Below are 23097 nucleotides of genomic sequence, written 5' to 3'. Positions count from 1 at the left end.
TACCCTAACCTCCAGCTGTCTGGTGTTTACAGGTGAGTACCCTAACCTCCACCTGTCTGGTTTTTATCCACTGAGTACCCTAACCTCCACCTGTCTGGTGTTTACAGGTGAGTACCCTAACCTCCACCTGTCTGGTTTTTATCCACTGAGTACCCTAACCTCCACCTGTCTGGTTTTTATCCACTGAGTACCCTAACCTCCACCTGTCTGGTTTTTATCCACTGAGTACCCTAACCTCCACCTGTCTGTTGTTTACAGGTGAGTACACTAACCTCCACCTGTCTGGTGTTTACAGGTGAGTACACTAACCTCCACCTGTCTGGTGTTTACAGGTGAGTACCCTAACCTCCACCTGTCTGGTGTTTACAGGTGAGTACACTAACCTCCACCTGTCTGGTGTTTACAGGTGAGTACACTAACCTCCACCTGTCTGTTGTTTACAGGTGAGTACCCTAACCTCCACCTGTCTGGTTTTTATCCACTGAGTACCCTAACCTCCACCTGTCTGTTGTTTACAGGTGAGTACACTAACCTCCACCTGTCTGGTGTTTACAGGTGAGTACACTAACCTCCACCTGTCTGTTGTTTACAGGTGAGTACACTAACCTCCACCTGTCTGGTGTTTACAGGTGAGTACCCTAACCTCCACCTGTCTGGTTTTTATCCACTGAGTACCCTAACCTCCACCTGTCTGTTGTTTACAGGTGAGTACACTAACCTCCACCTGTCTGGTGTTTACAGGTGAGTACACTAACCTCCACCTGTCTGGTGTTTACAGGTGAGTACACTAACCTCCACCTGTCTGGTGTTTACCGGTGATGACACTAACCTCACCTGGGCTGTGTTTCCACTACGACGGTCTAACTGGACTTTAATCTGAGCTGTTTAATAAACGCAGGTGAACTTCATGATAAAGTTATTAAAGTGAATGTTTTTTATTTTGTTATATTATATATATTTTTAATGCTAGCATAACGTTAGCTCTGTACTAGAATAACATTAGCTTTATGCTAGCATAACATTAGCTTTATATTAGCATAACATTAGCTTTATATTAGCATAACATTAGCTTTATGGTGGGACTGGGAATATCTCCCGTTGTCAAGTCGTATCTGAGGTCCGTCCTATTTACTGGAGCATTATACAACAGTTTACATTGCATCCGAACATTATGGGATGGTCACGATGGTTCCAGGTATTAGTCACACCCTCAGGGTTACCTGTCCTCTCAGGTGAGGTCGTTACCTGGAAGCGGAGGATGATGGTCCAGATGAGGCCCAGCACCAGTCGGTGGTTCCCGTCCACGATGTCGTGAGAACCCATGTTCTCCAGGTGAACTCTCTGCTCCTTCAGGAACTGCAGAGCTTTGTCCACGTTTTCCAGACAGTGAATACGCATCCGGCCTTTGGTAGGCTTCGGCTGGATACCAACGAAGAGGAAGAAGAAGAAGAAAGAGAAAGAGAAAGAAGAAGAAAGAGGAAGAAAAAGAAAAATTATTTACTGTGAATTAAATGTGTACTCAGTGTGTACTCTGTGAGTACTATGTGTACTCTGTGCGTACTGTACCAGTCTCTCTCCTGACAGGACTTCCAGTAGTTTGATGAGCATGCGTCCGTCCCTCAGGTCCAGGTACAGGTCTGTGATCCTGCAGGAGACTCTGGACAAGTGAGAGTTCACCCACTTAGTGAAGGTCTTCTTCTGCACCGCCTCCCGCTCATCTACACACACACACACACACACACACACACACACACACACACATGAGACCAGCGGGAAATGGTCCAGATGAAGGTGGTCTTGAATTGAACCTGAACCTGGTCTCAGAGACCAGAACCAACATGGCTGACCCCTGAGTCTTCTTCTTCTTCTTACCTTGTAGCTGTTTGAATCGACCCTCCAGCAGGTTGTAGTTGGAGTCCTCCATCGCCCCCCCGATTACCAACTAGTATTTAAATCTACTAGTATTTTTATCAACTAGTATTTATATCGACTAGTATTTATATTTGTGTCCCACGTGGCTCATCGTGTAAAGAAAAGTCTTTAAATCCTCAGATGTGCAGCCCAATTTTAAAGAGAAAAACCACAGAAGAAGAAAAGAAAAAGTTGACTTGCAGACGAAGACGTCCTCGTGTCTTCAGGAGCAGAAAGAAAAAGAGTCCAGAGGTCAAAGTCTACGTGTGTGTGTGTGTGTGTGTGTTGAATCAGCAGCAGCTACATGCTGCTCATTCTTCTGCTGCTGCTCTGATTCAATAAAACATTGTTTTACAGCGTCTTGGGAGGAGCTTCATCTATCAGCCAATGACGTTACAGTTTGACAATGATGTCATCATGGGTGTGAAAAGGAGGGGGGGGGTGGGGGGGGGGTGTTTCCCTTCATTGTTCCTTCACATTCCTGACTGAAGGACAGGAAGTAAGAAACAAACATCCTGCACACACACACATCGTATTTTATATATATATATGTATGTATATATTAGTGTTGGGCAAGTTAACGCGTTATTATCGTGTTAACGCATTCATTCATTAACGCCGACAATCATTTTATCGCACATTAACGCAGTTTTTATTTGAATTATCAAGCGACATTTTTAACACAAGAACCGGCAGCGAGCGGTGAACAGATGTTTGTGTGGCGTCTCTTCCGTCTCTTCCTGTTTCCTTCACCTACATTCCCCTGGGTCCTAAGTCCCTCCATGTACAGCTTCTCATCACCCTCTATGTACCAACGTACATTTATAACAAACACCACATGTTACGCTAATCAGCGTAGCATAGTGTCTGACCAACATACCAACAAATAAATGATTCATTTAAATTATTGTTTAGAGTTTTAAAGTGTTTAGTTTGTAATATGTATAATAAGCACATCATTTAGTTATCACTACTGAGAGTTTAACAAACATTAAAACATGACGTAGATAGGTTTGCAGGTTTCAAGATGTATATTTAAATTCATCTCTGACACACATGAAGATAAAGTTGTGAACACGCTGAATATCTATGATCAGAATCATTATAACTGTGTTATAACTGCTGCTGTGTGAAGAGAATCCTGCTGTTAACAAGAACCTGATGAGTTTAAAGTGTTTAAACCAAATGTTGTTGCAGTTAGACTTTGTCTCTGTTCTGGTCTTGTTGGACTTTGTCTCTGTTCTAGTCTTGTTGGACTTGTCTCTGTTCTGGTCTTGTTGGACTTGTCTCTGTTCTGGTCTTGTTGGACTTTGTCTCTGTTCTAGTCTTGTTGGACTTGTCTCTGTTCTGGTCTTGTTGGACTTGTCTCTGTTCTAGTCTTGTTGGACTTGTCTCTGTTCTGGTCTTGTTGGACTTGTCTCTGTTCTAGTCTTGTTGGACTTGTCTCTGTTCTGGTCTTGTTAGACTTTGTCTGTTCTAGTCTTGTTGGACTTGTCTCTGTTCTGGTCTTGTTAGACTTTGTCTTTGTTCTAGTCTTGTTGGACTTGTCTCTGTTCTAGTCTTGTTGGACTTGTCTCTGTTCTGGTCTTGTTAGACTTTGTCTGTTCTAGTCTTGTTGGACTTGTCTCTGTTCTGGTCTTGTTAGACTTTGTCTGTTCTAGTCTTGTTGGACTTGTCTCTGTTCTGGTCTTGTTAGACTTTGTCTCTGTTCTAGTCTTGTTGGACTTGTCTCTGTTCTAGTCTTGTTAGACTTTGTCTGTTCTAGTCTTGTTGGACTTGTCTCTGTTCTGGTCTTGTTAGACTTTGTCTGTTCTAGTCTTGTTGGACTTGTCTCTGTTCTGGTCTTGTTAGACTTTGTCTCTGTTCTAGTCTTGTTGGACTTGTCTCTGTTCTAGTCTTGTTAGACTTTGTCTCTGTTCTGGTCTTGTTAGACTTGTCTCTGTTCTGGTCTTGTTGGACTTGTCTCTGTTCTGGTCTTGTTGGACTTGTCTCTGTTCTGGTCTTGTTAGAGTTTGTCTGTTCTGGTCTTGTTAGACTTGTCTCTATTCTGGTCTTGTTAGACTTGTCTCTGTTCTGGTCTTGTTAGACTTTGTCTCTGTTCTGGTCTTGTTAGACTTTGTCTGTTCTGGTCTTGTTAGACTTTGTCTCTGTTCTGGTCTTCTTGGACTTTGTCTCTGTTCTGGTCTTGTTAGACTTTGTCTCTGTTCTGGTCTTCTTGGACTTGTCTCTGTAGTTCATGTATTTGTTACTTCTAGACTAGATTGCTGCAGTTCCTTCTGACCGAGTTCCGTCCAATCAGCAGAGACCAGCCACAGACCTGTCCGTCTCTCAGACCTGTCCGTCTCTCAGACCTGTCTGTCTCTCATCAACACACTGAGCTGCTGTTGCTATCAGATCAGATTAGTCTGAACCGTCTCACAGCTGAATGGACGGAAGCGATGCCATCAGCTGATTGGACACAATGTGAAGTCTGTTCTGCAGAGAAATAACATTAACCATCAGTGGTCAGCAGAGCGCCGAGCATGCTGGGAGTCTGACTTATATCTCCACAATAAAATACCTGAGAGATAATCCTTTCACAATATAGATGTTCCACCTGAGACTGTTGGTTAGAGCTTGAAATCTCTTATTGTGACAAATAAGAGAAGAGAGATAAGATACCTGCAAACTCATAAGAGGTGAAAAAGGTGAGACACACCCAAACCCCAAACCCTGTCGGGGGTGCGGGGACATGGTCTCCCGGGAGAATCGTATTTTAAATATGAGCTTTAAAATGTAGCATGCATTCTGGTGTACTCTGAGAAGCAAATTAAGTGATAAGATAACATTTACTTTAAGCAAAAAACTAATTTATTATTCAGCTATTAATCAGTATTTTGGCTCTAGTTGAACAGCTGGATAGTTTGCTTTTTTTGTTTTTTCTCTCATAGTTTTATTCATTCATGTCTTTGTGGATTCTTTATCTTTGTTCTTTGTCTCTGTGTCTTTGGTGCAGATGGACCTCATATCAGCTAACTTAAGGTGGTATTTGAAGCTAGTTTAATGTTGTATTTGAAGCTAACTTCAGGTGGTATTTGAAGCTAACTTCAGGTGGTATTTGAAGCTAACTTAAGGTGGTATTTGAAGCTAACTTCAGGTGGTATTTGAAGCTAACTTAAGGTGGTATTTGAAGCTAACTTAAGGTGGTATATGAAGCTAACTTCAGGTGGTATTTGAAGCTAACTTCAGGTGGTATTTGAAGCTAACTTCAGGTGGTATTTGAAGCTAACTTAATGTGGTATTTGAAGCTAACTTCAGGTGGTATTTGAAGCTAACTTAAGGTGGTATTTGAAGCTAACTTAAGGTGGTATTTGAAGCTAACTTCAGGTGGTATTTGAAGCTAACTTCAGGTGGTATTTGAAGCTAACTTAAGGTGGTATTTGAAGCTAACTTAAGGTGGTATTTGAAGCTAACTTAAGGTGGTATTTGAAGCTAACTTAAGGTGGTATATGAAGCTAACTGAAGGTGGTATTTCCTACCTGCCAGTGCCTTGATGCGGGAGCGTTCAAAGAGGCGAGCCGAGCTGTTCTCGTTATCCCACTCTTCGTCCCAGCGGTTGTTCACCGTGTCGTTGCTGCTGTACTGCTGCTGCAGCTCCATGTGGTCGAACTCAGCGGCCACCGTCGTCATCGTGACCTTTCACCTCTGACACACGGCTCAAAGTCAGCGGGGACGTGTCCACATCGGCGGCTTCAGGCCGAGCCCTGCGGGCGACAAGAGGTGGACATCGTCATCATGATCAATAAAATAATATTATTGTGTTTATGACGTCAGACTGCAGCTTCAGTGAACAGCAAGTACTCCATATAGTACTACATCACGTACTTTATGTTTGGAATATTACTGATGGATAACAAGTATTTTGCAGCTCATCTGAACCATAAACTGTTGGGTTGTAGCGTAACATAGAAGTACTCCAGTAAAGTACAAGTACCTTAACATTGTACTTAAATACAGTAGTTGAGTAAATGTTCTTTCCACCACACACACACACACACACACACACACACACACACACACACACACACACACACACACACACACACACACACACACACACACACACACACACACACACACACACACTGAATCAGTTGGAGCCACTAGTTGATCATGTTGGTCGAACAGTCTCATAATTGGCTTGTTCGAGATGAGCCAGTCCTGATCAGAGTCTATCACAATGCATGCTGGGTAGATTTATATCAAACTTGATCTGACATCATGAGCACGTGGTCAACGATGAAGTCACGATGAAGTTGTGATGAAGTCTTTAAGATGTCTAGATGACGTCGTGAAGATGTCGTGAAGAAGTCGTGATGAAGTCTTTAAGATGTCGAGATGACGTCGTGAAGATGTTGTGATGAAGTCTTTAAGATGTCTAGATGACGTCGTGAAGATGTCGTGAAGAAGTCGTGAAGAAGTCTTTAAGATGTCGTGAAGATGTTGTGATGAAGTCTTTAAGATGTCTAGATGACGTCGTGAAGATGTCGTGAAGAAGTCGTGAAGAAGTCTTTAAGATGTCGTGAAGATGTTGTGATGAAGTCTTTAAGATGTCTAGATGACGTCGTGAAGATGTCGTGAAGAAGTCGTGAAGAAGTCGTGATGAAGTCTTTAAGATGTCGAGATGACATCGTGATGATGTTGTGATGATGTCATGATGATGTCGTGCCGAGAGCGACCACGCTGTGCTCCCATTGGCTGCTCGGTGAGCTGACTGCAGCTAATGGAGGAAGTAAAGAGCTCCATGATCACATCAGAGTTATTGATCCATTAGAGCACTCAGACATCCAGAGGTCGTCCTCAGGGACCATTAATGGATCGGACTTCCCAGAATCCTCTGCTGGATGATGGAAACAGATCTCTGAACAGTCGGAGCCGACGGCTGCAGCTCAGGAGGACAACAGGTCGGTAGAGTAACTCAAGAAGTAACTAAGTACATTTACTTCAGTACTGGACTTGTACTTATTTATCTTTTTTAGAGATACGTGGTTCTCACAGGACAGAGAGGCTACAAACATTATGACCTCAGAATATGAAGCTTTGATGTAGATTAAACTAAACAGGATATAAAGGAGCTAACACGCTACACGGAAACATCAGATAGAATAGTGAAACATTTCACTTCAACTACTTTAAAGACATCATGAGGTCTGATTAACACTGAAGCCTCTTTATAAAGTAAACAACCTTTGAGTTCAGTTTTAATCTTCTCAAAGAGTCTAAAATAAATAATAGTGAAGAAGGTAAAACAATAAAAAGGTTTTCCCTGAAAAACAAGATATTTGGGGATAAATATAGAGATAATTTCCCCTGAGTGAAAACTGGAAGGCTGACAGGAAAGAGGGGGGGGGGGGGCAGGAAGTATACGGGGCCCCTCCCTCACATTCCTCCCCACAACGACAGCCACCGAAACTCTTTCACCACTAACGTGTTAGCTTGTTAGCTCATGAGGCACAGAGACTTGGTTCAGGACATAGTTAGCCTAGCTTAGCATAAAGACTAGAAGAAGCAGAAACTGATTTCATTAAAATGCCTCTTCAATAGTAAACAAATGTCTCTACAATAGTAAACAAATGTCTCTTCAATAGTAAACAAATGTCTCTTCAATAGTAAACAAATGTCTCTTCAATAATAAACAAATATCTCTACAATAGTAAACAAATGTCTCTTCAATAATAAACAAATGTCTCTTCAATAGTAAACAAATGTCTCTTCAATAATAAACAAATGTCTCTACAATAGTAAACAAATGTCTCTTCAATAGTAAACAAATGTCTCTACAATAGTAAACAAATGTCTCTTCAATAATAAACAAATGTCTCTTCAATAGTAAACAAATGTCTCTTCAATAATAAACAAATGTCTCTACAATAGTAAACAAATGTCTCTTCAATAGTAAACAAATGTCTCTTCAATAGTAAACAAATGTCTCTTCAATAATAAACAAATGTCTCTACAATAGTAAACAAATGTCTCTTCAATAGTAAACAAATGTATCTACAATAGTAAACAAATGTCTCTTCAATAGTAAACAAATGTCTCTACAATAGTAAACAAATGTCTCTTCAATAGTAAACAAATGTCTCTTCAATAGTAAACAAATGTCTCTTCAATAATAAACAAATGTCTCTTCAATAGTAAACAAATGTCTCTACAATAGTAAACAAATGTCTCTTCAATAGTAAACAAATGTCTCTTCAATAGTAAACAAATGTCTCTTCAATAATAAACAAATGCCTCTTCAATAGTAAACAAATGTCTCTTCAATAGTAAACAAATGTCTCTTCAATAGTAAACAAATGTCTCTTCAATAATAAACAAATGTCTCTTCAATAGTAAACAAATGTCTCTTCAATAGTAAACAAATGTCTCTACAATAGTAAACAAATGTCTCTTCAATAGTAAACAAATGTCTCTACAATAGTAAACAAATGTCTCTTCAATAATAAACAAATGTCTCTTCAATAGTAAACAAATGTCTCTACAATAGTAAACAAATGTCTCTACAATAGTAAACAAATGTCTCTTCAATAGTAAACAAATGTCTCTTCAATAGTAAACAAATGTCTCTACAATAGTAAACAAATGTCTCTACAATAGTAAACAAATGTCTCTTCAATAGTAAACAAATGTCTCTTCAATAGTAAACAAATGTCTCTTCAATAGTAAACAAATGTCTCTTCAATAGTAAACAAATGTCTCTACAATAGTAAACAAATGTCTCTTCAATAGTAAACAAATGTCTCTTCAATAGTAAACAAATGTCTCTTCAATAGTAAACAAATGTCTCTACAATAGTAAACAAATGTCTCTTCAATAATAAACACATGTCTCTCTCAAAGACAGAAGGAGAGGTATAGTTTCATTTAATATATGTTTAGCCTAGCTTAGCATAGAGACCATCAAAAGTGTGTTGCTTTCTTTAATTATACTGGAAAAGAGTGTGTGTGTCTGTGTGTGTGTGTGTGTGTGTGTGTGTGTGTGTGAATAGAGTATATCTGTGTGTGTGTGTGTGTGTGTGACTCTGATCTTCTCACAGCACAAAGAAAAACTCCTAAAATACCGTCAAACATTCTTCAGAGCCCGACAGTCACAGCTGAGAAATACTCAACGTACACACAGGGCAGCAGGTGTGTGTCACCTGTCTGCCTGCAGCAGCTGTCTCACACACACACACACACACACACACACACACACACACACACACACACACACACACACACACACACACACACACACACACACACACACACACACACACACACACACACACACACACACACACACCTGGTAGTTCAGTCATGTTAACATGAGGAATGTCCCTCTGTGATCAGACATCGAACACAGAACTCATTAAGACGACACACACACACTCATAAATACACATACATATTCACTAGTGGTGTTTTTACAGTTTAATCATCAGTGTGTAATAAAGTTGTACTGCTGCTGATCCTTTTCAAGTAACAAGTCCCTGAACATCAATGCAAAGTGTCAGTGAACAGATATAAAGCAGTAGTCTGTTCACGTGAACGGAGCAGCTTAAAAAGGGTTTAACGGCGAAAGTCTTGGTTTATGAGCATTTTAAGATAAGATAAGATAATCCTCTATTAGTCCCGCAGTGGGGAAATCCACAGGATCACCGCAGCAAAGTGGACAGAGCAACAAGATACAGAGCAACAAGACACAGAGCAACAAGATACAGAGCAACAAGACACATAGCAACAAGGTACAGAGCAACAAGATACAGAGCAACAAGACACATAGCAACAAGACACAGAGCAACAAGACACAGAGCAACAAGATACAGAGCAACAAGACACATAGCAACAAGACACATAGCAACAAGACACAGAGCAACAAGGTACAGAGCAACAAGATACAGAGCAACAAGACACAGAGCAACAAGACACAGAGCAACAAGATACAGAGCAACAAGATACAGAGCAACAAGGTACAGAGCAACAAGACACAGAGCAACAAGACACAGAGCAACAAGATACAGAGCAACAAGACACAGAGCAACAAGACAGAGCAACAAGACAGAGTAAAAAACAAGAGCGACAAGTAATATAAATAAGTAATAAACAGTAAGAATATCAACGAAGTAAAAAAGTACAAAATCCACAGTAACTAAGTATAACTAAAGAACTAAAACACTAAAGTATTATATATACAGACAGAGTATTTCTTTATTGCACAGTGTGTTTCTGTCACAGATGTTTAGTGTTGTTGGTGTTGTGTGTCTACTGGGAGCACAGCTGGTTGTGCAGCCTGACAGCAGCAGGAAGGACCTGCTGTACCTCTCCTTCACACACCACATGTACATATACATACATATACATACATATACACATATACATACATATATACATAGACATATACATACATATATACATATACATACATATACACATATACATACATATACATATATATCTATATGTATATGTATAGACGGTGTGTGAAGGAAGGACCTGTGGTACCTCTCCTTCACACACTGGGGGTGAATCAGCCGGTGGCTGAGGGAGCTGCACAGAGCTGCAGGGCGTCCTCATGGGGTGGAGGTGTTGCTCATCAGGGAGCTTAGCCATCGTCCTCCTGTCTCCCTCCACCTCCACCGTATCAGTGGACGCCCCAGCACACTGCTGCCTTCTTCTGCCGAGATGCTGCTGCCCCAGCAGACCCCAGCAGACTGTTGCCTTCCCTGTAACTCATAATGAGGATGAGGGTGGTGGGCAAAACCGTTACGGTATGTAGGCGTTGTTTAAAGAGAAAGACACACGACAACGGCAAAACATCGGACATGTCCACACATATGCAGAGACCCCATCACAGTCTGTCAGATACGCGGGACACTCCGGTGTGGAAAAGAAAGGATTTAAAAATCTGGTTAAAGTGCTTGAGCCACAGTACGAAATCCCCTCACGCACCACTTCAGTAAGAAGCTCGTTCCTCTATGAAGAGCAAAAGACTGAAACAGCTCACTTCATCACGGAGGAGCTGTAGACACGCCCCCTCTGTGAGAGTCAAACAGACACACCCCCTCTGAGAGTCACACAGACACACCCCCTCTGAGAGTCACACAGACACACCCCCTCTGTGAGAGTCAAACAGACACGCCCCCTCTGAGAGTCAAACAGACACACCCCCTCTGTGAGAGTCACACAGACACGCCCCCTCTGTGAGAGTCACACAGACACGCCCCCTCTGAGAGTCACACAGACACGCCCCCTCAGTGAGTCACACAGACACGCCCCCCTCTGTGAGAGTCACACAGACACGCCCCCTCTGTGACAGTCACACAGACAGGTGCTGTAGACACGCCCCCTTTCCCCAGATAATGTAGATATATTCTCATCTTTATTAAAATGAAGATATTGTGTTTTTTATGTAAGACTATAGCCCAAAGTTATTTGCTGTTCTTGAAGTTCTTTAATTAATAAATGGAAAGCTAAATTATATTTGTCTCCTCCCCTTTTCTTTGCTGATCCGAAAAATTATCCGAACCGTGAGGTTTGTGATCCGTTGCACCCCAAATATATACACCCACATACACATATAAATACACATAGCCCCGCCCTAAAGCATCCCCTGCTTTATGGTCTGTGTGACTCTAAATGGACCATCATTTACTAAATGAACATCATGCTGTATTGAAGAAGACTTGAAACTAGAGATTGAGACCATAAACTCATGTTTACAATGTTTACTGAGGGAATAAATCATTTTCTCATAGACTTCTTATGCTAGCATGAAGCTAACGTCATGTGTGTGGATATACATATATAATGTATTAATATACACAGATACATCATCATCAAAAGCTCAGATGAGACCAAACGGAGTCGACTGTTTGATGCAGAAATAGCAGAAGAAGAATGACATCATCACTCCACCACACACACACACACACACACACACACACACACACACACACACATTTCCTGGTTAGCTGACCCCACCCTTCGTCACTAGAAACATGAAGGTGCAGGCAGCAGCTGCTAACTGGTTAGCATAGCTTAGCATAGAGACTGAAACAGCCATCTGTTATTTTTTGATAAACCAACCAGATGAACGTGTTCATCACTAAGTTCAGAGGAGCTTCTGATCAGATCAGTTTTCTCTCAATGAACTATTGAATCAAAGATTAAAAAGAATAACAAAGATACTACATGGTACACACAATCTACTGCACTTCTATGTATATCTACATCACATAGAATGTGTACAGTACAATATGTACCTCTGAGATGTAGTACAGTAAAAAGTACAATATGTACCTCTGAGATGTAGTACATAGGTATCTACTGGGAGATTTGTTCTGAGCGATGCTAGTGGGAGAAAGCTAGTTAACTATCTGGGAGATCTGAAGAACCTATAAAACTCTCTTGATGGGTACGTTTGATTTCTCCACCTGTGAGAGGGTTAGGGTTAGATAAATAAAGATATTAAGGGTTAGATAAATAAAGATATTAAGGGTTAGATAGATAAAGATATTAAGGGTTAGATAAATAAAGATATTAAGGGTTAGATAAATAAAGATATTAAGGGTTAGGGTTAGATAAATAAAGATATTAAGGGTTAGATAAATAAAGATATTAAGGGTTAGATAGATAAAGATATTAAGGGTTAGATAAATAAAGATATTAAGGGTTAGATAGATAAAGATATTAAGGGTTAGATAAATAAAGATATTAAGGGTTAGATAAATAAAGATATTAAGGGTTAGATAAATAAAGATATTAAGGGTTAGATAAATAAAGATATTAAGGGTTAGATAAATAAAGATATTAAGGGTTAGATAGATAAAGATATTAAGGGTTAGATAAATAAAGATATTAAGGGTTAGATAAATAAAGATATTAAGGGTTAGATAAATAAAGATATTAAGGGTTAGATAGATAAAGATATTAAGGGTTAGATAAATAAAGATATTAAGGGTTAGATAAATAAAGATATTAAGGGTTGGATAAATAAAGATATTAAGGGTTAGATAAATAAAGATATTAAGGGTTAGATAAATAAAGATATTAAGGGTTAGATAAATAAAGATATTAAGGGTTAGATAAATAAAGATATTAAGGGTTAGATAGATAAAGATATTAAGGGTTAGATAGATAAAGATATTAAGGGTTAGATAGATAAAGATATTAAGGGTTAGATAAATAAAGATATTAAGGGTTAGATAAATAAAGATATTAAGGGTTAGATAAATAAAGATATTAAGGGTTAGATAAATAAAGATATTAAGGGTTAGATAAATAAAGATATTAAGGGTTAGATAGATAAAGATATTAAGGGTTAGATAAATAAAGATATTAAGGGTTAGATAAATAAAGATATTAAGGGTTGGATAAATAAAGATATTAAGGGTTAGGTTTGGATAAATAAAGATATTAAGGGTTAGATAGATAAAGATATTAAGGGTTAGATAAATAAAGATATTAAGGGTTAGATAGATAAAGATATTAAGAGTTAGATAAATAAAGATATTAAGGGTTAGATAAATAAAGATATTAAGGGTTAGGTTTGGATAAATAAAGATATCTAAGAGGAAAGATATCCTCACTAATGGCTCTAAAACCAAGATGGAGTCTCCGTCCTTCATTATTCATGTTAATGAGAGTCGTCTGGTGGATGGAGACAGAACAGCTGATCATTATTATTGATCACCAGTTGTTTGTTTCTGGAACTCATCTGAAACCAGTTTTTACAGGAAGCTGCTGTTTATTTACAGTCAGACCTGTAAACAGAGACTCTCTGTGTCAACATGTAAACAACAACAAACAACATCATTATGTAGTTAAACTTCCTGTTCCCATCATCAACGTTTCCTGTAACGTTCTCGTTCCAGTGAATGTTCCCAGAGGACCGCTACTTCCTGTTCCATTAACACTAATGTGTTCTCCAAGTATACGCAGAAACAAAGACTGTAAGAGAACCTTCTGTGGTCCAACATAAGGTTCTCTTTTCCTACACTGTCTTTAGTCCCCAAACCCCTCTCAGTTTATTGACCTGACTGGTCAAGAGAACGTCAAGAGAACATTAAAAGAACGTAAAATAAACGTTAAGAGAACATCAAGAAAACGTTGAGAGATTAAAAGAATGATAAATAAACATCAAGAGAACATAGAGACAGTTAGTTCTGGAGATGATTCATCCACAGACTGTTGATTCATTGAGTCATTGATTCATTGGTTCATTGGTTCATTGGTTCATTGGTTCATTGGTCCATAAAACTTCAGAAAATAGTAAACATGTTTACTAAATCAAACAGAAGGAGCAAAAGATAAGGCGGAGGAACCGGAAGTGATCAGTTATTGATTATCAGTGTTTCTGATCAAATCAATCGTCACTTGAAACGTTTGGATTCTCTGAACTTTAGAACAATATTTTGATTTGTGTTCACAGATTCACGTCAACAGAAAACACATCAACACCTATTCAGGAGGTTTAAGGAGGACCCAGGCGGGTCTAGACCTGGTCTGGGTCTGTCTGGGACCAGGTCTGGGGCCTCAGAGTCTATCCGGCTTGCTGATTACCCCCAACGCCGGACACAGCAGCTGGAGGCCGGACACATCCCGCTCATTCTACCGCTACACAACTCAGACACACATACGCACGCACACACGCGCACGCACGGCCACGCCTGGTTCTGCCTCCATGCATCATGGCGCACCGTTATTCTCCTCCATCCTCCTGCCGACTTTAATGGCTGCTAAGCGGGCTGAGGAGCACCGCGGCCCGGATACAGGGAGCGGAGATCAGGGCCCTCCTGCAGACCGGACCGGGGCCTCCGGACCGGAGGACTTTATCCAGCCCCAGACCCGAGGCTCCTCCGCTGGGGGACGTTTGCGGAGGATTCCGTGTGTCGCTCCGCTCCAATCACAGCTCAGCGACAAGAGACCAAGAGAGACCAGTACAGACCAGTACAGACCAGCACAGACCAGCAGAGACAAACGGGAGCTGCTTACCTGCTCAGAAGATCTCAGCGAGTCTGCAAACTTCAGCCGAGGACGAGAGGAGTCCGACGGGAGGACAGACAGGAGGGCAGACAGACAGGAGGAGGGGCTGCTGCTGCTGCTGCTGCTGCTGCAGGGAATGACGGGAAAGAATCCGCACTGCCCTCCTCCTCCCTTTCCCCCCCCTCTCCTCCCCTCCTGCCTCCTTTCCTCCCCTTCCTCTATCCTCCCTCCCCTCTTCCTTCTCTGTTGCGTTCAAGGACAGCTCTGAACTATGAGCTCCAGTAACAATGGAGCGGTTTAAATCCTCTCTGGCGCCCCCTGCAGGCTGCTACAGGTCACGTGTCGTCTCTATTTCATCCTCATGATGAAGTCATGATTTGTTGATATTGGCCACAAAAACATCAATAATTTAAATATAAATTGGACTGTAATCATCTCAAAAGAACACAATGACGTCATGAGCGAGATATATTTTAACTACGTGGACAGAAAAATGTGAACAGTACACATTTATTTGTTTGGGTTTGAAACCGGAAGTGACGTTACGCAGCGGGAAGGGGGCGTGGCTCTGTGCTCATTAATAATTCATGAGCTCTTAATGTGACCTGCAGCCGCTGAGCCTCATGGGTAGTGTTTAGTTCTCCCAACCAGTTAACAGGAAGTGACCATATTAGGACGTAGAGACACTGTATACGTCTCAGAGACCTGTCAATCACCGTGTAGCCCCGCCCCTAAAGCATCCCCTGCTTTATGGTCTGTGTGACTCTAAATGGACCATCATGTACTAAATGAACATCATGCTGTATTGAAGAAGACTTGAAACTAGAGATTGAGACCATAAACTCATGTTTACAATGTTTACTGAGGTAATAAATCAAGAGAGAAGTAGTCATTTTCTCATAGACTTCTATACAACCAGAGGAGTCGCCCCCTGGTGGACACTAGAGAGAATGCAGCTTTAACACATGAAGAACTGGAGGTTTGTCTCCGTTTTAACAGCTGCTGAGGCTCATGGGTAGTGTAGTGTTTAGAGAGAAAGCTTTGAGCTTCCTGGAGGAATCGGTCGATACGATCCTGAACATGAGAATATGTAAAGTGATGCGAGCACTCAGCTCCTTAACGACGTCTGATGGAAAAACACAGAACATCCGATCGCTGCCGTCAGTAGTTTTCATATTAGTCAATAAAAACATTAAGAAGCTCATCCTCCATTTAGCGAGTTAGACTTCACTTCAAACACACCAGAAACATTTAACTTTTCTTTTTATTGAACTTTGAGATAAATACAAAACAAACGAGGATCAGGAGCAGTCAGAAGTCCAACCACTCCGTCATGTAGATGCAGTTAGACGGCGAGATTTCTCCTCCTTCATGACAGTCGTCAAACACCTGAGGACAGAGAACAGGAAGTCAGGGTTCACCCCCAGAGGACACCCACCACGACCCGGTCCTTCACAATAAAAGCACGTGTTACCGGGCAGAGTCCGCAGGGAGTCCTGACGAGGCCCGTTGGTTGGATGACGGCGTTGACGCCGCGGTAGAGTTTCATCTGTCCGTCCACGCTGCCCACCGTTCCCTCCTTGGCGGCGATGACGGTCATCTCCACCTTCCCGTCGTAGATCAGCGTGTTCAGGATGGTCTCGATGTCGTCCATGGACAAGTCCACCTGTCAAACACACCTGTCAATCAAACCTGGAGCAGCTTATTTATACTCAACTAAAGAGTCAAAACGTCACGTTGAGATATCAAGTAAAACGCGTGTGTGATGTCACAGAAGGGGGCGGGGCTGTGAGGGCGTCACCTTGCTGATTCCCAGCTCACAGATGTACTTCCACACTTCATGCGAGGTGGCGAAGGAGCTGTTCCTCTGAACCATGGGGCTCTGTTTGCTGTCCCTCGCTGCTTCAGCCTGAACACAACACAGACAGCATTCATAACACCATTAGAACATACAGAGTACTCTGCAAACAGAGTACTTTTACTCTCGGTGCTTCAGGTATACTTTGTATATTTGATGCTGATACTTGTGTAAGTTGTTAATCAGTACTTCAACTAAAGACTTGTGATTGAAGGATAATTAGAATAGAGTAACTTCAAAGTGAGACTTCTTCCATTGTTATGTCCAAAGTTCAATAATGAATTCAAAAGTAGTGTCTGTAGTATTGTGTACTCAGAGGTATTTTGGTATAGTGTCTGTAGTATTGTGTACTCAGAGGTATTTTGGTATAGTGTCTGTAGTATTGTGTACTCAGAGGTATTTTGGTATAGTGTCTGTAGTATTGTGTACTCAGAGGTATTTTGGTATAGTGTCTGTAGTATTGTGTACTCAGAGGTATTTTGGTACAGTGTATGTAGTATTGTGTACTCAGAGGTATTTTGGTATAGTGTATGTAGTATTGTGTACTCAGAGGTATTTTGGTATAGTGTCTGTAGTATTGTGTACTCAGAGGTATTTTGGTACAGTGTATGTAGTATTGTGTACTCAGAGGTATTTTGGTATAGTGTATGTAGTATTGTGTACTCAGAGGTATTTTGGTACCTTGCTCTGCAGGAACTTGAAGCACTGCTGGTTGAGAACTTCCACAAACTCAGACTCAAAGTCCTGGTCGCTGTACCAGGCGCCGCCCGTCACCGAGCGGTCCGGCTGCAGGTTGTAGAGCATGTAGACCTTCTTCTTAGATGCCTGAAGAACATGAAGAACATGAAGAACATATTAACGTTTAATGTTTTACATGGTTAATGACATCTTTAATGTTTTTAAACATCTTTGAACTCACAGCGACTGACTTGACGGCTTTGATGAGCTTCTTGCTCTCCAGGTTCTTCAGGATCTTGTTGACCTCCGTCAGAGGAAGGTTGCTCTTAAAGCGGATGTCTCTGCTCCAGATCCCTGAAGAACAACAAGTACACTTAACTGAAGAGTCTGGTCCATCGGGGTCCCCTCAGTCCACCTGAAGGTCTTCCAGTGTCCCCCCTAAGACCGTAAACCCTGAACCCTCAGAGGCTCACTGTTTAGCTTCTTTTTTTTTTAACGTCTCCACGCTTCCTCTGGTTACCGCGTGTTTAACGTCACATTGCTATGAATTGTGGGTAATTCCCTTTGGGCAAAGTGTTCATAAAGGACTCAAACTGAGGTTATCTCAGCAAGAAGCTTCAACAGCGTCCAGCTCACACAGGAAGCAGAGCGGGAACTTCAGAGTAAAACCTGAAACAAACCTGGTTTCAGTCTGAAATGAAGAATCTGTGTTCGTTACCTTTGTTTCCTGCGTCCTCGATCACCTGATAGACCAACTTCTCCTGGTTATCTGAGCCTTTCATCTTACTGAAACACATGAAGAAGAACTGTAATCATTAATGATGTAGAAGAAGAACTGTGTTAATTGATAGTACACAGTACTACTGACAGTACTTTAAAGAGTGTTGACCTGTTGCTCTGCGTGTCCTTCATCCGGTACAGGAGACCTGAACTGTTCCTCAGGAGGTCCAGCTGACCCTGGAATCAATCACACTGATCAGAAACACACACACACACACAGGTCTGATCTGAGTGACCAATCAGGAGAGAGCAGTGAGAGGTGACGTCACCCTGAGACTGACCAATGACAGCAGCTTGTTGATGGCCATGGCTCTCTGCTGAGGCTCCAGGTGAGGCATGTCGTTCTGGATCACCTGGTCTGTGATACCGTGAGGGAACTGCTGACACAGCTCTTTGATCCTGTAACACACACACACACACACACACACACACACACACACACACACACACACACACACACACACACACACACACACACACACACACACACACACACACACACACACACACACACACACACACACACACACACACACACACACACACACGTCATGTAATAATCTGTAAGAACAAATCGCTTAATTCTTCTCCACGTTCAAACAGATCTTTTTACTGCGACGTCTCCTCTCGTTCTTCATTAAAACTCTTGTAAATGTTCATATTTCGGTCCGATGGGTGGATGTATGTTTATATATCTATATATACACATATACACATATATACATATATACATATATGTATATATCAGTGCTGGGCAAGTTAATGCGTTATTATCGCATGCTGACTACGGGGGTTCCACAAGGTTCAGTCCTGGGCCCCCTTCTCGTCTTGCTCTACACAACATCTCTGGTTCTGTTATTCGCTCGCATGACTTCTCCTCCCATTGTGATGCTGATGACACCCAGCTGGTCTTGTCATTTCCTCCGGTGACACTCAAGTGGAGGTACGCATCGCTGTGTGCTTGGCTGACATCTCGATGTGGATGACGACACAACACCTGAAGCTGAACCTGGACCAAACCGAGCTGCTGTTCCTACTCGCTCCTGTAGATTCCTGCTCTACAACATCAGGAGGATTCTCCTCTTCCTCGCTGAGGAGACGGAGCAGATGCTCATCCAGGCTCTGGTCATCTCCCTCCTGGTCTACTGCAGCTCTCTACTTGCCGGAGCTCCGGCGTCGGCCATCAGACCTCTGGAGCTCGTCCAGAAAGCTGCAGCTCGTCTGGTGTTCAATCGCCCCAAGTTCTCACACACAACCTCCCTTCTCCGTGCTCTACACTGGCTCCCTGTAAGAGCTCTCATCCAGGTTCAGACTCTGGTGCTAGCCTACAGGTTCAGACTCTGGTGCTAGCCTACAGGTTCAGACTCTGGTGCTAGTCTACAGGTTCAGACTCTGGTGCTAGTCTACAGGTTCAGACTCTGGTGCTAGCCTACAGGGCAGTGAAAGGAACAGCTCCTTCATATCTCCAGGCCATGGTCTAGCCCTACACCCCCCCGACCACTTGGCTCTGCTGCCTCGGGGCGATCGGTTCCCCGTCGCTCAGAGGTCCCTGCGGCCGATGGACCCGGTCTCTGTTCTCTGTCCTGGCCCCACGATGGTGGAATGAACTCCCCACTGACGTCAGGACAGCAGAGTCGCTGCCCATCTTCCATCAGGCTGAAGACTCACCTCTTCATGAAGCTCTACCCTGAGCCTTCCTCTCAGCACTGGTTGTGTTCATGCTAGTGTGTTTCTGTACGTCTGCTCTGGTTTATGCTCTGAGATGTTTAAAGGAGATGAACTCATGACTTCTGGTGACGAGTAGTTCTCTTGAATACTATGTTGAACACACTGACTGTAAGTCTCTTTGGATAAAAGCGTCTGCTGAATGACTGTAATGTAATAAATGAATTAACGCCGACAATTATTTTATCGCACGTTAACGCAGTTTTTTTAATTTATTATTAAGTGACATTTTTAACACAAGAACCGGCAGCGAGTTTGTGTGGCGTCTCTTCCGTCTCTTCCTGTTTCCTTCCCCTACAGTCCCCTGGGTCCTAAGTCCCTCCATGTACAGCTTCTCATCACCCTCTATGTACCAACGTACATTTATAACAAACACCACACATGCTACGCTAATCAGCGTAGCATAGTGTCTGAACAACATACCAACAAATAAATGATTTATTTAAATTATTGTTTTCGAGTTTTTAAAGTGTTTAGTTTGTAATATGTATAATAATCATATCATTTAGTTATCACTACTGAGAATTTAACAAACATAAAACATGACGTAGATAGGTTTGCAGGTTTCAAGATGTATATTTAAATTCATCTCTGACACACATGAAGATAAAGTTGTGAACACCGGCTGAATATCTATGATCACAATCATTATAACTGTGTTATAACTGCTGCTGTGTAAAGAGAATCCTGCTGTTAACAAGAACCTGATGAGTTTAAAGTGTTTAAACCAAATGTTGTTGACCTTTAGTTCATAGAGCAGCACTTTAACATAAAAGAGCTCAACACACTACTTTAGATTCATTATGAACTTTAACATAACAATGAGATTAAAATTGTAATACATACATACATACATATATATATATATATATATATATATTACCGTATATATAATACCGTGAGTGTCGTTGTCTATGAGCCGAACTCACAATGAACTCGCTCCGGTTCACTAAATGTGTTTATTTACAGGTTATAACCTTAGTGAGTGTGATGACGTAGAGGAAACACTAAGTTAGATAGAAACTACGTAGAGTTCTGCGCTAGTTCAAACATTCGTGAAACGTCACCGGACTGACCTGTTCTCGAGCTCCGCGGCGTCCAGGACGTTTGTCTCCTTCTTCAGTTTGACTTCCGACATTTTAAATTATGTTTCTTTACTTTCTGTCTGAGCTGCTTTAGCCTGTTAGCTTGTTATTTAGCCTGTTAGCCTGTGAGCTAATGTTGTGTCAGACAGCACCGCTACTTCAGGGTCCTCAGAGTTAGGCGTCCTGAAAACTGCCTGCTTAATAAATCATGTTGAGCTAAATAAAAATAAAAAAGCTTCACTGTCTTTTCTTTTATTGATTTAAAACATAGTATAAAACACGTTAAAGGTACACAGTTCTCTTCGTATGGCCTGGTTATTTTGTGTGGAAGTATTTGTTATAAATAAATAAAGTTACTGACAAAAAGAAATGTGCCTGCGAGGAGCTCGTTGCCATGGTGACGCGTCAGCAGCAGTTCAACGAAGGTTTCGTTTGATCTTTAATCTGAAGTAAGAATGTATTAATTACTTTACTCTGATATGTAATCAAATTATACATAGTCTGAGCAGTACAGTAGTATTAATACACAGTCTGAGTAGTATAGTAGTATTCATACACAGTCTGAGTAGTATAGTAGTATTTATACACAGTCTGTGAGTAGTATAGTAGTATTCATACACAGTCTGAGTAGTATAGTAGTATTTATACACAGTCTGTGAGTAGTATAGTAGTATTCATACACAGTCTGAGTAGTATAGTAGTATTTATACACAGTCTGTGAGTAGTATAGTAGTATTAATACACAGTCTGAGTAGTATAGTAGTATTTATACACAGTCTGTGAGTAGTATAGTAGTATTCATACACAGTCTGTGAGTAGTATAGTAGTATTCATACACAGTCTGTGTAGTATAGTTGTATTCATACACAGTCTGAGTAGTATAGTAGTATTTATACACAGTCTGTGAGTAGTATAGTAGTATTTATACAGTCTGAGTACTATAGTAGTATTCATACACAGTCTGAGTAGTATAGTAGTATTTATACACAGTCTCTGAGTAGTATAGTAGTATTCATACACAGTCTGTGAGCAGTATAGTAGTATTAATACACAGTCTGAGTAGTATAGTAGTATTCATACACAGTCTGTGAGCAGTATAGTAGTATTAATACACAGTCTGAGTAGTATAGTAGTATTCATACACAGTCTGAGTAGTATAGTAGTATTCATACACAGTCTGAAGAGTATAGTAGTATTCATACACAGTCTGTGAGTAGTATAGTAGTATTAATACACAGTCTGAGTAGTATAGTAGTATTTATATACAGTCTGTGAGTAGTATAGTAGTATTCATACACAGTCTGAGTAGTATAGTAGTATTTATACACAGTCTGTGAGTAGTATAGTAGTATTCATACACAGTCTGAGTAGTATAGTAGTATTTATACACAGTCTGTGAGTAGTATAGTAGTATTTATACAGTCTGAGTAGTATAGTAGTATTCATACACAGTCTGAGTAGTATAGTAGTATTTATACACAGTCTCTGAGTAGTATAGTAGTATTCATACACAGTCTGTGAGCAGTATAGTAGTATTAATACACAGTCTGAGTAGTATAGTAGTATTCATACACAGTCTGTGAGCAGTATAGTAGTATTAATACACAGTCTGAGTAGTATAGTAGTATTCATACACAGTCTGAGTAGTATAGTAGTATTCATACACAGTCTGAAGAGTATAGTAGTATTCATACACAGTCTGTGAGTAGTATAGTAGTATTAATACACAGTCTGAGTAGTATAGTAGTATTTATATACAGTCTGTGAGTAGTATAGTAGTATTCATACACAGTCTGAGTAGTATAGTAGTATTTATACACAGTCTGTGAGTAGTATAGTAGTATTCATACACAGTCTGAGTAGTATAGTAGTATTTATACACAGTCTGTGAGTAGTATAGTAGTATTCATACACAGTCTGAGCAGTATAGTAGTATTAATACACAGTCTGAGTAGTATAATAGTATTCATACACAGTCTGAGTAGTATAGTAGTATTCATACACAGTCTGTGAGTAGTATAGTAGTATTAATACACAGTCTGAGTAGTATAGT

The 23097-nt window shown here is 40.9% G+C and overlaps 2 protein-coding genes across 2 annotated transcripts in view; both read right to left on the bottom strand.

The window, feature by feature from the left end:
- Positions 1–14998, bottom strand: part of LOC306696054 (spectrin beta chain, non-erythrocytic 1-like) — a 38342-nt gene extending 23344 nt beyond the window's left edge. The window contains exons 1-4 of the mRNA XM_079159542.1: positions 14928–14998; positions 5430–5654; positions 1567–1718; positions 1246–1419 (exon numbers count right to left, since the gene is read on the bottom strand). Coding sequence (XP_079015668.1) covers positions 1246–1419; positions 1567–1718; positions 5430–5580 — 477 coding nt within the window. The 5' untranslated portion in view covers positions 5581–5654; positions 14928–14998. The remainder of the gene's footprint in view (positions 1–1245; positions 1420–1566; positions 1719–5429; positions 5655–14927) is intronic.
- Positions 14999–16179: 1181 nt separating this feature from the next.
- polr3f (polymerase (RNA) III (DNA directed) polypeptide F) lies at positions 16180–21200 on the bottom strand. The gene is made up of 9 exons (XM_079159851.1): positions 21036–21200; positions 18516–18633; positions 18344–18411; positions 18173–18240; positions 17696–17808; positions 17458–17601; positions 16720–16827; positions 16393–16584; positions 16180–16307 (listed from the first exon to the last, which is right to left on the bottom strand). Exons 1-9 carry the CDS (start codon positions 21095–21097, stop codon positions 16230–16232), a joined length of 951 nt encoding a protein of 316 aa, XP_079015977.1. The 5' UTR covers positions 21098–21200; the 3' UTR covers positions 16180–16229.
- Positions 21201–23097: the final 1897 nt, after the last annotated feature.

The sequence above is a fragment of the Pholis gunnellus genome (genome assembly GCF_910591455.1).
Source record: "Pholis gunnellus genome assembly, chromosome: 5".
Classification (NCBI taxonomy): domain Eukaryota; kingdom Metazoa; phylum Chordata; class Actinopteri; order Perciformes; family Pholidae; genus Pholis; species Pholis gunnellus.
Note: the sequence above shows the minus strand (reverse complement) of the source record. Positions and strands in the feature narration are given on the sequence as shown.

Excerpts from the sequence above, each read along its gene's own strand:
- polr3f (XM_079159851.1), bottom strand. The coding sequence starts at position 21,097 with ATGTCGGAAGTCAAACTGAAGAAGGAGACAAACGTCCTGGACGCCGCG. Across the intron at positions 17,809-18,172 it reads CGAGGACGCAGGAAACAAAG|GGATCTGGAGCAGAGACATC; the intron begins GTAACGAACACA and ends GTTGTTCTTCAG. Across the intron at positions 16,585-16,719 it reads GTGAGCTGGGAATCAGCAAG|GTGGACTTGTCCATGGACGA; the intron begins GTGACGCCCTCA and ends TGTGTTTGACAG.